Here is a 16597-nt window from a genome sequence, read left to right as displayed (position 1 = left end):
GGTTATACACACCCACTGCTATACACAGCCACATTCACTGCTATACACACCCACTGCTTTACACAACCCACATTCACTGCTATACACCCCACACTCACTCAGTGCGAAACACACCCACTGCTATACACACCCACACTCACACATTGCTGTACACACCCACTGCTATACACATCCACTGGATACACACCACCCTCATTCATTGCTAAACACACCCACTGCTGTACACAATCGCACTCACTCATTGCTGTATAAACCCAGTGCTATTCACACTCTCACTCACTCATGCCTGTACCCACCCGATGCTGTACACACCTACTGCTTTACACACTCACACTCAGTGCTGTACGCACTCAGTGCTATGCACACTCATTGCTATATACATTCATACTCACTCATTGCTGTACACACCCAGTGCTATACACACCCACTGCTATGCACACTCACACTCACTCATTGCTGTACACACCCAGTGCTATACACACCCACTGCTATGCACACTCACACTCACTCATTGCTGTACACACTCACTGCTGTACACACTCACTGCTTTACACACTCTCAATCATTGCTGTAGACACCCACTACTATACACACACCGCTATGTACACTCACAGCTCTACACACCCACTGCTATACACACCCACACTCACTCATTACTATACACACCCACTGCTATACACACTCACTCATTGCTGTTAACACTCACTGCTGTACACACCCACTGCTGTACACACTCACTGCTGTACACACTCTCAAACACTGTCAGCTCTACACACTCACTGCTATACACACCCACTGCTATACACACTCACACTCACTCACTGCTTTACACACACTGCTTTTCACACTCACACTCCCTCACTGCTGTACACACTCAGTGCTGTACACACTTACTACTGTACACACTCACTGCTATACACACCCAGATTCACTCACGGTTATACACACCCACTGCTATACACACCCACTGCTTTACACTCCCACAGTCACTGCTATACACACCCCACTCACTCACTGCTGTACACACCCACTGTTATACACACTCAGACTCACACATTGCTGTACACACCCACTGTTATACACACTCAGACTCACACATTGCTGTACACACCCACTGTTATACACACTCAGACTCACACATTGCTGTACAGACCCACTGCTGTACACACTCTCACTGACTCATTGCTGTACACACTCACTCACTGCTGTACACACCCAGTGCTATACAAACTCTCACTCACTCACTGCTGTACACACCCACTGCTAATACACACTCACTGCTATACACATTCACACACACCCATTGCTATACACGCCCACTGCTATACACACCCACACCCACTCATTGCTGTACACATCCATTGCTTTACACACTCACTGCTAACACACTCACTCATTGCTGTTCAGACACACTTCTGGACACACACGCACTGCTGTACACACTTACACTCACTCACTGCTGTACACACACTGCTATACACACTCACTCATTGCTGTACACACCCACTGTTATACACACCCACTGCTATACACATACATTGCTATACACACTCACTAATCACTGTACACACTCACTGCTGTACACACCCACGGCTGTACACACTCACTCATTGCTATACACACTCACACTCACACATTGCAGTACACACCCACTGCTATAAACACTCACACTCACTCATTGCAGTACACACTCACTGCTGCACACGCCCACACTCACCCATTGCTGTACACACCCACAGCTTTACACATTCACTGCTATACACACTCACACTCACTCACTGCAGTACACACCTACTGCTATACACACCCACTGGATACACACCACACTCATTCATTGCTATACACATCCACTGCTGTACACACTCTCACTCACTCATTGCTGTACACACCCACTGCTGTACACATTCACTTCTATACACACTCACACTCACTTATTGCTGTACACACCCACTGCTATACACACTCACACTCACTCATTGCAGTACACACTCATTCATTGCTATACACACCCACTGCTGTACACACTCTCACTCACTCACTCACTGCTGTACACACCCACTGCTCTACACACTCACATTCACTCAATGCTGTACACACTCACTGCTGTACACACTCACCGCTGTACACACCCATTGCTGTACACACTCACTCATTGCTGTACACACCCACTGCTCTACACACTCACATTCACTCATTGCTGTACACACTCACTGCTGTACACACTCACCGCTGTACACACCCATTGCTGTACACACTCACTCATTGCTGTACACACCCACTGCTCTACACACTCACATTCACTCATTGCTGTACACACTCACTGCTGTACACACTCACCGCTGTACACACCCATTGCTGTACATACTCACTCATTGCTGTACACGCCCACTGCTATACACACTCACATTCACTCATTTCTGTACACACCCATTGCTGTACACACTCACTCACTGCTGTACACACCCACTGCTATACACACCCACACTCACTCATTGCAGTACACACCTACTGCTATACACACCCACTGGATACACACCACACTCATTCATTGCTATACACACCCACTGCTGTACACACTCTCACTCACTCACTGCTGTACACACTCTCACTCACTCATTGCTGTACAAATTCACTGCTGTACACACTCACTCATTGCTGTACACACCCACTGCTATACACACTCACACTCACTCATTGCTATACACACCTACTGCTATTTACACTGTCACCCACTCATGCCTGCACCCACCCACTGCTTTACACACCCACTGCTATACACACGCACACTCACTCATTGCCGTACACATTCACTACTATACACACTCACTGCTAACACACTCACTCATTGCTGTTCACACACACTGCTGGACACACTTACACTTGCTCACTGCTGTACACATCCACTGCTAATACACACTCACTGCTATACACATTCACACACACCCATTGCTGTACACACCCACTGCTATACACACCCACACTCACTCAAAGCTGTACACACACTACTATACACACTCACACTCACTCATTGCTGTACACACTCACTGCTGTACACACTCACTCACTCGTTGCTATACTCACTGCTGTACATACTCACTGCTATACACACCCAGACTCACTCACGGTTACGTACACCCACTGTATACACACCCACTGCTTTACACAACCCACATTCACTGCTATACACACCCACACTCACTCAGTGCGAAACACACCCACTGCTATACACACACTCACTCATTGCTGTACACACCCACAGCCACTCATTGCTGTACACACCCACTGCTGTACACATTCACTTCTATACACACTCACACTCACTTATTGCTGTACACACCCACTGCTGTACACACCCACTGCTATACACACTCACACTCACCCACTGCTGCACACACCCACACTCACTCATTGATGTACACACCCACACTCATTCATTGCTGTACACGCCCACTGCTGTACACACTCACTGTTGTACACACTCACCGCTGTACACACCCACTGCTGTACACGCTCACTCATTGCTGTACACATCCAATCCCATACACACTCACTGCTATACACACTCACACTCACTCACTGCAGTACACACCTACTGCTATACACACCCACTGGATACACACCACACTCATTCATTGCTATACACACCCACTGCTGTACACTCTCTCACTCACTCACTCACTGCTGTACACACCCACTGCTATACACACTCATATTCACTCATTGCTGCACACACTCACTGCTGTACACACTCACCGCTGTACACACTCACTGCTATACACACTCATGTTCACTCATTGCTGTACACACTCACTGCTATACACACCCACTGCTATATTCACTCACTCAATGCTTTACACACCCACTGCTATACACACGCACACTCACTCATTTCTGTACACATTCACTACTACACACACTCACTGCTAACACACTCACTCATTGCTGTTCACACACACTGCTTGACACACTCACTGCTGTACGCACTTACACTCGCTCACTGCTGTACACATCCACTGCTAATACACACTCACTGCTATACACATTCACACACACTCATTGCTGTACACACCCACTGCTATATACACTCACACACACTCATTGCTGTACACACCCATTACTATACACACTCACACACACTCATTGCTGTACACACCCATTACTATACACACTCACACTGACTCAGTGCTATACACGCCCATTACTATACACACTCACACTGACTCAGTGCTATACACGCCCACTGCTATACACACCCACACCCACTCATTGCTGTACACATTCACTCATTGCCGTACACACTCACTGCTAACACACTCACTTATTGCTGTACAAACTCACTGCTGGACACACACGCACTGCTGTACACACTTACATTCACTCACTGCTGTACACACACTGCTCTGCACACTCACTCATTGCTGTACACACCCACTGTTATACACACCCACTGCTATATACATACATTGCTATACATACTCACTAATTGCTGTACACACTCACTGCTGTACACACCCACGGCTGTACACACTCACTCATTGCTATACACACTCAAACTCACTCATTGCTGTACACACCCACTGCTATACACACCCAAACTCACTCACTGCTTTACACACTCACTGCTGTACACACTCACACTCACTCATTGCTGTACATACTCACTGCTGTACACACCCACTGCTATACACACTCACACTCACTAATTGCTGTACACACTCACTGCTGTACACACTCACTCATTGCTGTACACACCCACTGCTATACACACCCACTGCTATACACACCCACACTCACTCATTGCTGTACACACTCACTACTATACATGCTCACACTCACTCATTGCTGTACACACCCACTGCTATACACACTCACACTCACTCATTGCTGTACACATTCACTACTACACACGCTCACTGCTAACACATTGACTCATTACTGTTCACACACACTGCTGGACATACTCACTGCCGTACACACTCTCACTCACTCATTGCTATACACACCCACTGCTATACACACCCACTGCTTTACACACCCACATTCACTGCTATACACACCACACCCACTCAGTGCGAAACACACCCACTGCTATACACACTCTCACTCACTCACTGCTATACACACCCACTGCTATACTCACTCATACTCACTTATTGCTGTACACACCCACTGCTGTATACACCCACTGCTATACACACTCACACTCACTCCTTGCAGTACACACTCATTCATTGCTATACACACCCACTGCTGTACACACTCTCACTCACTCACTCACTGCTGTACACACCCACTGCTCTACACACTCACATTCACTCAATGCTGTACACACTCACTGCTGTACACACTCACCGCTGTACACACCCATTGCTGTACACACTCACTCATTGCTGTACACACCCACTGCTCTACACACTCACATTCACTCATTGCTGTACACACTCACTGCTGTACACACTCACCGCTGTACACACCCATTGCTGTACATACTCACTCATTGCTGTACACGCCCACTGCTATACACACTCACATTCACTCATTTCTGTACACACCCATTGCTGTACACACTCACTCACTGCTGTACACACCCACTGCTATACACACCCACACTCACTCATTGCAGTACACACCCACTGCTATACACACCCACTGGATACACACCACACTCATTCATTGCTATACACACCCACTGCTGTACACACTCTCACTCACTCATTGCTGTATAAATTCACTGTTGTACACACTCACTCATTGCTGTACACACTCACTGCTATACACACTCACACTCACTCATTGCTGTATAAATTCACTGTTGTACACACTCACTCATTGCTGTACACACTCACTGCTATACACACTCACACTCACTCATTGTTGTACACATTCACTCATTGCTGTACACACTCACTGCTGTACACACTCTCACTCACTCATTGCTGTATAAATTCACTGTTGTACACACTCACTCATTGCTGTACACACACACTGCTATACACACTCACACTCACTCATTGTTGTACACACTCACTCATTGCTGTACACACTCACTGCTATACACACTCACACTCACTCATTGCTATACACACCTACTGCTATTTACACTGTCACCCACTCATGCCTGCACCCACCCACTGCTTTACACACCCACTGCTATACACACGCACACTCACTCATTGCCGTACACATTCACTACTATACACACTCACTGCTAACACACTCACTCATTGCTGTTCACACACACTGCTGGACACACTTACACTTGCTCACTGCTGTACACATCCACTGCTAATACACACTCACTGCTATACACATTCACACACACCCATTGCTGTACACACCCACTGCTATACACACCCACACTCACTCAAAGCTGTACACACACTACTATACACACTCACACTCACTCATTGCTGTACACACTCACCGCTGTACACACCCACTGCTGTACACGCTCACTCATTGCTGTACACATCCAATCCCATACACACTCACTGCTATACACACTCACACTCACTCACTGCAGTACACACCTACTGCTATACACACCCACTGGATACACACCACACTCATTCATTGCTATACACACCCACTGCTGTACACTCTCTCACTCACTCACTCACTGCTGTACACACCCACTGCTATACACACTCATATTCACTCATTGCTGCACACACTCACTGCTGTACACACTCACCGCTGTACACACCCACTGCTATACACACTCATGTTCACTCATTGCTGTACACACTCACTGCTATACACACCCACTGCTATATTCACTCACTCAATGCTTTACACACCCACTGCTATACACACGCACACTCACTCATTTCTGTACACATTCACTACTACACACACTCACTGCTAACACACTCACTCATTGCTGTTCACACACACTGCTTGACACACTCACTGCTGTACGCACTTACACTCGCTCACTGCTGTACACATCCACTGCTAATACACACTCACTGCTATACACATTCACACACACTCATTGCTGTACACACCCACTGCTATATACACTCACACACACTCATTGCTGTACACGCCCATTACTATACACACTCACACTGACTCAGTGCTATACACGCCCACTGCTATACACACCCACACCCACTCATTGCTGTACACACCCATTACTATACACACTCACACTGACTCAGTGCTATACACGCCCATTACTATACACACTCACACTGACTCAGTGCTATACACGCCCATTACTATACACACTCACACTGACTCAGTGCTATACACGCCCACTGCTATACACACCCACACCCACTCATTGCTGTACACACCCATTGCTGTACACATTCACTCATTGCCGTACACACTCACTGCTAACACACTCACTTATTGCTGTACAAACTCACTGCTGGACACACACGCACTGCTGTACACACTTACATTCACTCACTGCTGTACACACACTGCTCTGCACACTCACTCATTGCTGTACACACCCACTGTTATACACACCCACTGCTATACACATACATTGCTATACATACTCACTAATTGCTGTACACACTCACTGCTGTACACACCCACGGCTGTACACACTCACTCATTGCTATACACACTCAAACTCACTCATTGCTGTACACACCCACTGCTATACACACCCAAACTCACTCACTGCTTTACACACTCACTGCTGTACACACTCACACTCACTCATTGCTGTACATACTCACTGCTGTACACACCCACTGCTATACACACTCACACTCACTAATTGCTGTACACACTCACTGCTGTACACACTCACTCATTGCTGTACACACCCACTGCTATACACACCCACTGCTATACACACCCACACTCACTCATTGCTGTACACACTCACTACTATACATGCTCACACTCACTCATTGCTGTACACACCCACTGCTATACACACTCACACTCACTCATTGCTGTACACATTCACTACTACACACGCTCACTGCTAACACATTGACTCATTACTGTTCACACACACTGCTGGACATACTCACTGCCGTACACACTCTCACTCACTCATTGCTATACACACCCACTGCTATACACACCCACTGCTTTACACACCCACATTCACTGCTATACACACCACACCCACTCACTGCTATACACACCCACTGCTATACTCACTCATACTCACTTATTGCTGTACACACCCACTGCTGTATACACCCACTGCTATACACACTCACACTCACTCCTTGCAGTACACACTCATTCATTGCTATACACACCCACTGCTGTACACACCCTCACTCACTCACTCACTGCTGTACACACCCACTGCTCTACACACTCACATTCACTCAATGCTGTACACACTCACTGCTGTACACACTCACCGCTGTACACACCCATTGCTGTACACACTCACTCATTGCTGTACACACCCACTGCTCTACACACTCACATTCACTCATTGCTGTACACACTCACTGCTGTACACACTCACCGCTGTACACACCCATTGCTGTACACACTCACTCATTGCTGTACACACTCACTGCTCTACACACTCACATTCACTCATTGCTGTACACACTCACTGCTGTACACACTCACCGCTGTACACACCCATTGCTGTACATACTCACTCATTGCTGTACACGCCCACTGCTATACACACTCACATTCACTCATTTCTGTACACACCCATTGCTGTACACACTCACTCACTGCTGTACACACCCACTGCTATACACACCCACACTCACTCATTGCAGTACACACCTACTGCTATACACACCCACGGGATACACACCACACTCATTCATTGCTATACACACCCACTGCTGTACACACTCTCACTCACTCACTGCTGTACACACTCTCACTCACTCATTGCTGTACAAATTCACTGTTGTACACACTCACTCATTGCTGTACACACCCACTGCTATACACACTCACACTCACTCATTGCTATACACACCCACTGCTATACTCACTCATACTCACTTATTGCTGTACACACCCACTGCTGTATACACCCACTGCTATACACACTCACACTCACTCCTTGCAGTACACACTCATTCATTGCTATACACACCCACTGCTGTACACACCCTCACTCACTCACTCACTGCTGTACACACCCACTGCTCTACACACTCACATTCACTCAATGCTGTACACACTCACTGCTGTACACACTCACCGCTGTACACACCCATTGCTGTACACACTCACTCATTGCTGTACACACCCACTGCTCTACACACTCACATTCACTCATTGCTGTACACACTCACTGCTGTACACACTCACCGCTGTACACACCCATTGCTGTACACACTCACTCATTGCTGTACACACTCACTGCTCTACACACTCACATTCACTCATTGCTGTACACACTCACTGCTGTACACACTCACCGCTGTACACACCCATTGCTGTACATACTCACTCATTGCTGTACACACCCACTGCTCTACACACTCACATTCACTCATTTCTGTACACACCCATTGCTGTACACACTCACTCACTGCTGTACACACCCACTGCTATACACACCCACACTCACTCATTGCAGTACACACCTACTGCTATACACACCCACTGGATACACACCACACTCATTCATTGCTATACACACCCACTGCTGTACACACTCTCACTCACTCACTGCTGTACACACTCTCACTCACTCATTGCTGTACAAATTCACTGTTGTACACACTCACTCATTGCTGTACACACCCACTGCTATACACACTCACACTCACTCATTGCTATACACACCTACTGCTATTTACACTGTCACCCACTCATGCCTGCACCCACCCACTGCTTTACACACTCACTGCTATACACACGCACACTCACTCATTGCCGTACACATTCACTACTATACACACTCACTGCTAACACACTCACTCATTGCTGTTCACACACACTGCTGGACACACTTACACTTGCTCACTGCTGTACACATCCACTGCTAATACACACTCACTGCTATACACATTCACACACACCCATTGCTGTACACACCCACTGCTATACACACCCACACTCACTCAAAGCTGTACACACACTACTATACACACTCACACTCACTCATTGCTGTACACACTCACTGCTGTACACACTCTCACTCACTCGTTGCTATACTCACTGCTGTACACACTCACTGCTATACACACCCAGACTCACTCACGGTTACGTACACCCACTGTATACACACCCACTGCTTTACACTACCCACATTCACTGCTATACACACCCACACTCACTCAGTGCGAAACACACCCACTGCTATACACACTCTCACTCACTCATTGCTGTACACACCCACTGCTGTACACATTCACTTCTATACACACTCACACTCACTTATTGCTGTACACACCCACTGCTGTACACACCCACTGCTATACACACTCACACTCACTCACTGCAGTACACACCCACTGCTGCACACACCCACACTCACTCATTGATGTACACACCCACACTCACTCATTGCTGTACACGCCCACTGCTGTACACACTCACTGCTGTACACACTCACCGCTGTACACACCCACTGCTGTACACGCTCACTCATTGCTGTACACACCCAATCCCATACACACTCACTGCTATACACACTCACACTCACTCACTGCAGTACACACCTACTGCTATACACACCCACGATACACACCACACTCATTCATTGCTATACACACCCACTGCTGTACACTCTCTCACTCACTCACTCACTGCTGTACACACCCACTGCTATACACACTCATATTCACTCATTGCTGCACACACTCACTGCTGTACACACTCACCGCTGTACACACCCACTGCTATACACACTCATGTTCACTCATTGCTGTACACACTCACTGCTATACACACCCACTGCTATATTCACTCACTCAATGCTTTACACACCCACTGCTATACACACGCACACTCACTCATTTCTGTACACATTCACTACTACACACACTCACTGCTAACACACTCACTCATTGCTGTTCACACACACTGCTTGACACACTCACTGCTGTACGCACTTACACTCGCTCACTGCTGTACACATCCACTGCTAATACACACTCACTGCTATACACATTCACACACACTCATTGCTGTACACACCCACTGCTATATACACTCACACACACTCATTGCTGTACACACCCATTACTATACACACTCACACACACTCATTGCTGTACACACCCATTACTATACACACTCACACTGACTCAGTGCTATACACGCCCATTACTATACACACTCACACTGACTCAGTGCTATACACGCCCACTGCTATACACACCCACACCCACTCATTGCTGTACACACCCATTGCTGTACACATTCACTCATTGCCGTACACACTCACTGCTAACACACTCACTTATTGCTGTACAAACTCACTGCTGGACACACACGCACTGCTGTACACACTTACATTCACTCACTGCTGTACACACACTGCTCTGCACACTCACTCATTGCTGTACACACCCACTGTTATACACACCCACTGCTATACACATACATTGCTATACATACTCACTAATTGCTGTACACACTCATTGCTGTACACACCCACAGCTGTACACACTCACTCATTGCTATACACACTCAAACTCACTCATTGCTGTACACACCCACTGCTATACACACCCAAACTCACTCACTGCTTTACACACTCACTGCTGTACACACTCACACTCACTCATTGCTGTACATACTCACTGCTGTACACACCCACTGCTATACACACTCACACTCACTAATTGCTGTACACACTCACTGCTGTACACACTCACTCATTGCTGTACACACCCACTGCTATACACACCCACTGCTATACACACCCACACTCACTCATTGCTGTACACACTCACTACTATACATGCTCACACTCACTCATTGCTGTACACACCCACTGCTGTACACACACACTGCTATACACACTCACACTCACTCATTGCTGTACACATTCACTACTACACACGCTCACTGCTAACACATTGACTCATTACTGTTCACACACACTGCTGGACACACACGCACTACTGTACACACTTACACTCACTCACTGCTATACACACTCACTCATTGCTGTACACACCCACTGTTATACACACTCACTAATTGCTGTACACACTCACTGCTGTACACACCCACTGCTATACACACCCAAACTCACTTATTGCTGTACACATTCACTACTACACCCACTCACTGCTAACACACTCACTCATTGCTGTACACACCCACTGCTATACACATTCACACCCACTCATTGCTGTACACGCTCACTCATTGCTGTTCACACACACTGCAGGACACACACGCACTACTGTACATACTTACACTCATTCACTGCTGTTCACACTCACTGCTAAACACTCTCCTCATTGTTATACACACCCCCTGCTACACACACACACTGCTATACACACACACTGCTATACACACTCACTAATTGCTGTACACACTCACTGCTGTACACACCCATGGCTGTACACACTCACTCATTGCTGTACACACCCACTGCTATACACACCCCCACTCACTCATTGCTGTACACACTCACTACTATACACACTCACACTCACTTATTACTGTACACACCCACTGCTGTACACACCCACTGCTGTACACACTCACACTCACTCATTGCTGTACACATTCACTACAACACACACTCACTGCTAACACATTGACTCATTACTGTTCACATACACTGCTGGACACACACGCACTACTGTACACACTTACACTCACTCACTGCTATACACACTCACTCATTGCTGTACACACCCACTGTTATACACACTCACTAATTGCTGTACACACTCACTGCTGTACACACCCACTGCTATACACACCCACACTCACTCATTGCTGTACACACTCACTACTACACACACTCACTGCTAACACATTGACTCATTACTGTTCACACACACTGCTGGACATATTCACTGCCGTACACACTCTCACTCACTCATTGCTATACACACCCACTGCTATACACACCCACTGCTTTACACACCCACATTCACTGCTATACACACCACACCCACTCAGTGCGAAACACACCCACTGCTATACACACTCTCACTCACTCACTGCTATACACACCCACTGCTATACTCACTAATACTCACTTATTGCTGTACATAGTCACTGCTGTACACACTCACTGCTATACACACCCAGATTCACTCACGGTTATACACACCCACTGTTATACACACCCACTGCTTGACACACCCACATTCACTGCTATACACACCACACCCACTCAGTGCGAAACACACTCACTGCTATACACACTCTCACTCACTCACTGCTGTACACAGCAACTGTTATACACACCCACACTCACACATTGCAGTACACATCCACTGCTATACACACCACACTCATTCATTACTAAACACACCCACTGCTGTACACACTCACTCACTGCTGTACACAATCACACTCACTCATTGCTGTACACACTCACTCACTGCTATACACACTCACACTCACTCATTGCTGTACACACCCACTGGGTCAACATCGACCAGAAGGAGGTGATTTATCCTGCCGTGTCTGTACTGGCTCACTGAAGGAGTACTTCAGTCAGTGGCAGTCCCTTGACTTCACACTGCAACCATCCATGGTTTCCCCTTTTAGCCACTTTGTCCAGTTCCCCACACTCTCAGACAGTACATTCCAGACTCTGCTCACTAAGTGAGAAAGTTTTTTTTCCCTTGTATCAATGTCCCTCATGTTCTTCTTCCTGGTACGAGCAGGAACTGTTTCTCCCTGTCTGCTCTGTCCAGCCTCACTCCCGGTTTTGGAAACCTCTACCAGATCTCCCTCTTAGCCGCCCTCTCTCTGGGGAGAACCGTCCCAACGTCTTCAATCTCCGTCCCCCCCCATCCCTGAAGTTTCTCATTCTGGGAACTATTCCTGTAAATCACTTTCTGCACTCTCTCCAATGCATTCCCATCTTTCCTATAATGTGGGGCCCACACCCTGTACACATTACTCCAGCTGAGGACCAACAAGGGTCCTGGACAAATTCAACATCACCTCCCTGCTATTGTACTCTCGGCCCCAGTAATAAAGCTGAGGATACTGCCTGCTTTATTAACTGCTCTCTCCCCTGGTCCTGCCACCTTCAACGATACATTACATATACCCCCAGGACCCTCTGCACCCCCTTTAGAATTTTACACTCTATTTTATATTGTCCTTCAGTGTTCTTTTGACCAAGATCCTCAGACAACACCTTCCAAACCCATGGCCACTTCCATCTTGAAGGACAAAGGCAGCAGATACATGGGAATACCATCCACTGCATATTCCCCTCCAAGTCACTCCCCATCCTGACTGGGAAATGTCTCGCCGTTCCTTCAATACTGAAACTGCTCCCTGCAGTCAGTCCCTTCACTCTCTGTCCAGAATCAGTAATGACCAGCTCAGTCTAAAGACTGAATAACTGCTCCACATTGTGGCCATTAGTCTCAGACAGTGCGAATACTCAACATTATCCATGGAGGGTCTCTCCCACAGAATATTTCCGAGGTGCCTGCCTGAACGAGACCATTACCTTCTGTTCCTGTAATTGTGCTTTCACTACCTCCAGCTCGGAGGAGGGAGGCCTCTGATTGGCTGTCACATCTTCAATGTCACTGATCCAGCTTTCCAGACCATCAGCAAGAGATCCTGATACCAGTGAAGGGCCAGTTTGACCAGGATCCTGGTAAAGAGAAGAACATTTTTCCAGGCATTCAGAGGCAGCACTAGAGAGTGAGAAAGTGAATCATAGAATTCCCTACAGTGTGGAATCGGGTTATTCAGCCCATCAAGAGTATCCCACACACATCCACTCTCTACCCTATCCCTATAATCCTGTATTTTCCATCTAACCTAAACATCCCTGAACACTATGAGGCAATTTAGCATGGCCAATCCACCCTAACCTGCACATCCCTGGACACTATCCCACAGCCAATCCATCTCAACCTGCACATCTTTGGACTGTGGGAGGAAACCGGAGCACCCGGGGGAAACCCACGCAGACACGGGGAGAATGTGCAAACTCCACACAGTCAGTCGCCTGAGGCGGGAATTGAACCCTGGTCTCTGGCGCTGGGAGGCAGCAGTGCTAACCACTGTGCCACCGTGAGCGACAGAGAGAACCAGGAGTTTCATCCTGTGTGTTTAATGACAACGGTTTTAAGTGGAATTAGCTACTTGAGAAGAAATGTGACTCTGGCCAGTCAGATTGTATAAGGTATAAAAACATTTCTCTAAACAAGGTGTTCAGAGTGAGGGAGAAAGAGAGAGATGGTATAAAAAGGAAAAGAAGTGAAAGGAACTGAGCAATGGATGTAAGGCAAACAATGAAAAGGGTGATAGATAGATAGAAAAAATAGGACAGAGAAAAAGAGCAAGGGCAAAACAGAGAGAAGGGATGGAGAAGCAGTAACTTGGGAGACAGGAAGAATGCAGGAGTGTGGTGGAGGGGAATGGGAGAGAGGGACAGATCAGTGAGTGATAAAAATAGTGAAAGGGCAGGACAGAAAGGGAAGCAATGACAGATGGAGAGAGAAAATGTGAAGGAATTTATTGTGAATTCCTTGTCAGTGACACTTTCTCTAATGATTAACAAATGCAGCCTAACCTCACTGTCTGACGGATCTTGGTCGTAATTTCACAGCTCATTCAATTCATTCAAGACTGACCCATTTACACAGACTTCGTAGGGAGTGATATTGGAGTACTCTGTTCGACCTACCCAGAGAGAATGCAAGGTCCTTATGGTGACAGCTCTCCTTACCTCTTCCGTCTGTTGGAGCTTGTTGTTCTCGAGTTGTAAGTTTCCCAGCTCCATCGTCTCTCGTCTACATTCTCCAGGCGATTCCAGACCCTCCTGATGTACAATGGAAAATGATTAACATCCACATAGGATCCCTACATTGCTGTAACAGGCTATTTGGCCCATTGAGTCCACGCTGGCCCTCCCAAGAGCATCCCACCCAGATGTACCCCATCCCTGTAACCCCACATTTCCCTTGGCCAATCGCCCTCATATGCACAGCTTCGGACTGTGGGAGGAAACCCACGCAGATATGGAGAGAATGAACAAACGTTCCACCAAAGGTTGGAATCGCACTCGGGCCCCTGGCACTGTGAAGCTAACCACTGAGTCACCGTGCCACCCACTGAGATATCGTGCCACCCACTGAGATATCATGTCACCCACTGAGATACTGTGCTGACCACAGGCTATGACAAGCCCAAGTAACACACACACACCAGATATCCATTTCCCTCTCCCCATGCGACAGTCGACAAGTTAAATGGTTGGTAAGCAATGACTGAGGCTTGTTCATGTGCTGGATGAACTCCGTTCAAGGAATCAAGTCCCAAGGTATTAAATACAGACACAGGATCTGCCTTCATTGGGGGAAGGGAAAACTGCAGCTGTGACTGAAAGGAGGAGGAGACTATGTTGAATTGGATTGAAACAACAAATGAGATTTAATCAGAAATATCTTGTTCTCTAGTTGGCTGTAAACTTAGAAAATTGTCTCAAATACATCCATTGCCCACT

The 16597-nt window shown here is 47.1% G+C and overlaps 1 protein-coding gene across 13 annotated transcripts in view; it reads right to left on the bottom strand.

Annotated features, from left to right (window-relative positions):
* macf1b (microtubule actin crosslinking factor 1b) overlaps positions 1–16597 on the bottom strand; it is a 228923-nt gene that overhangs the window by 198367 nt on the left and 13959 nt on the right. For all 13 annotated transcript variants that reach the window (XM_072576571.1, XM_072576569.1, XM_072576570.1 and 10 more), the window contains 2 exons: positions 15821–15913; positions 14588–14737 (listed from right to left, as the gene is read on the bottom strand). In XM_072576571.1, coding sequence (XP_072432672.1) covers positions 14588–14737; positions 15821–15913 — 243 coding nt within the window. The remainder of the gene's footprint in view (positions 1–14587; positions 14738–15820; positions 15914–16597) is intronic.

This window comes from Chiloscyllium punctatum, chromosome 8 (genome assembly GCF_047496795.1).
Source record: "Chiloscyllium punctatum isolate Juve2018m chromosome 8, sChiPun1.3, whole genome shotgun sequence".
NCBI classification, from domain to species: Eukaryota; Metazoa; Chordata; class Chondrichthyes; order Orectolobiformes; family Hemiscylliidae; genus Chiloscyllium; species Chiloscyllium punctatum.
Note: the sequence above shows the minus strand (reverse complement) of the source record. Positions and strands in the feature narration are given on the sequence as shown.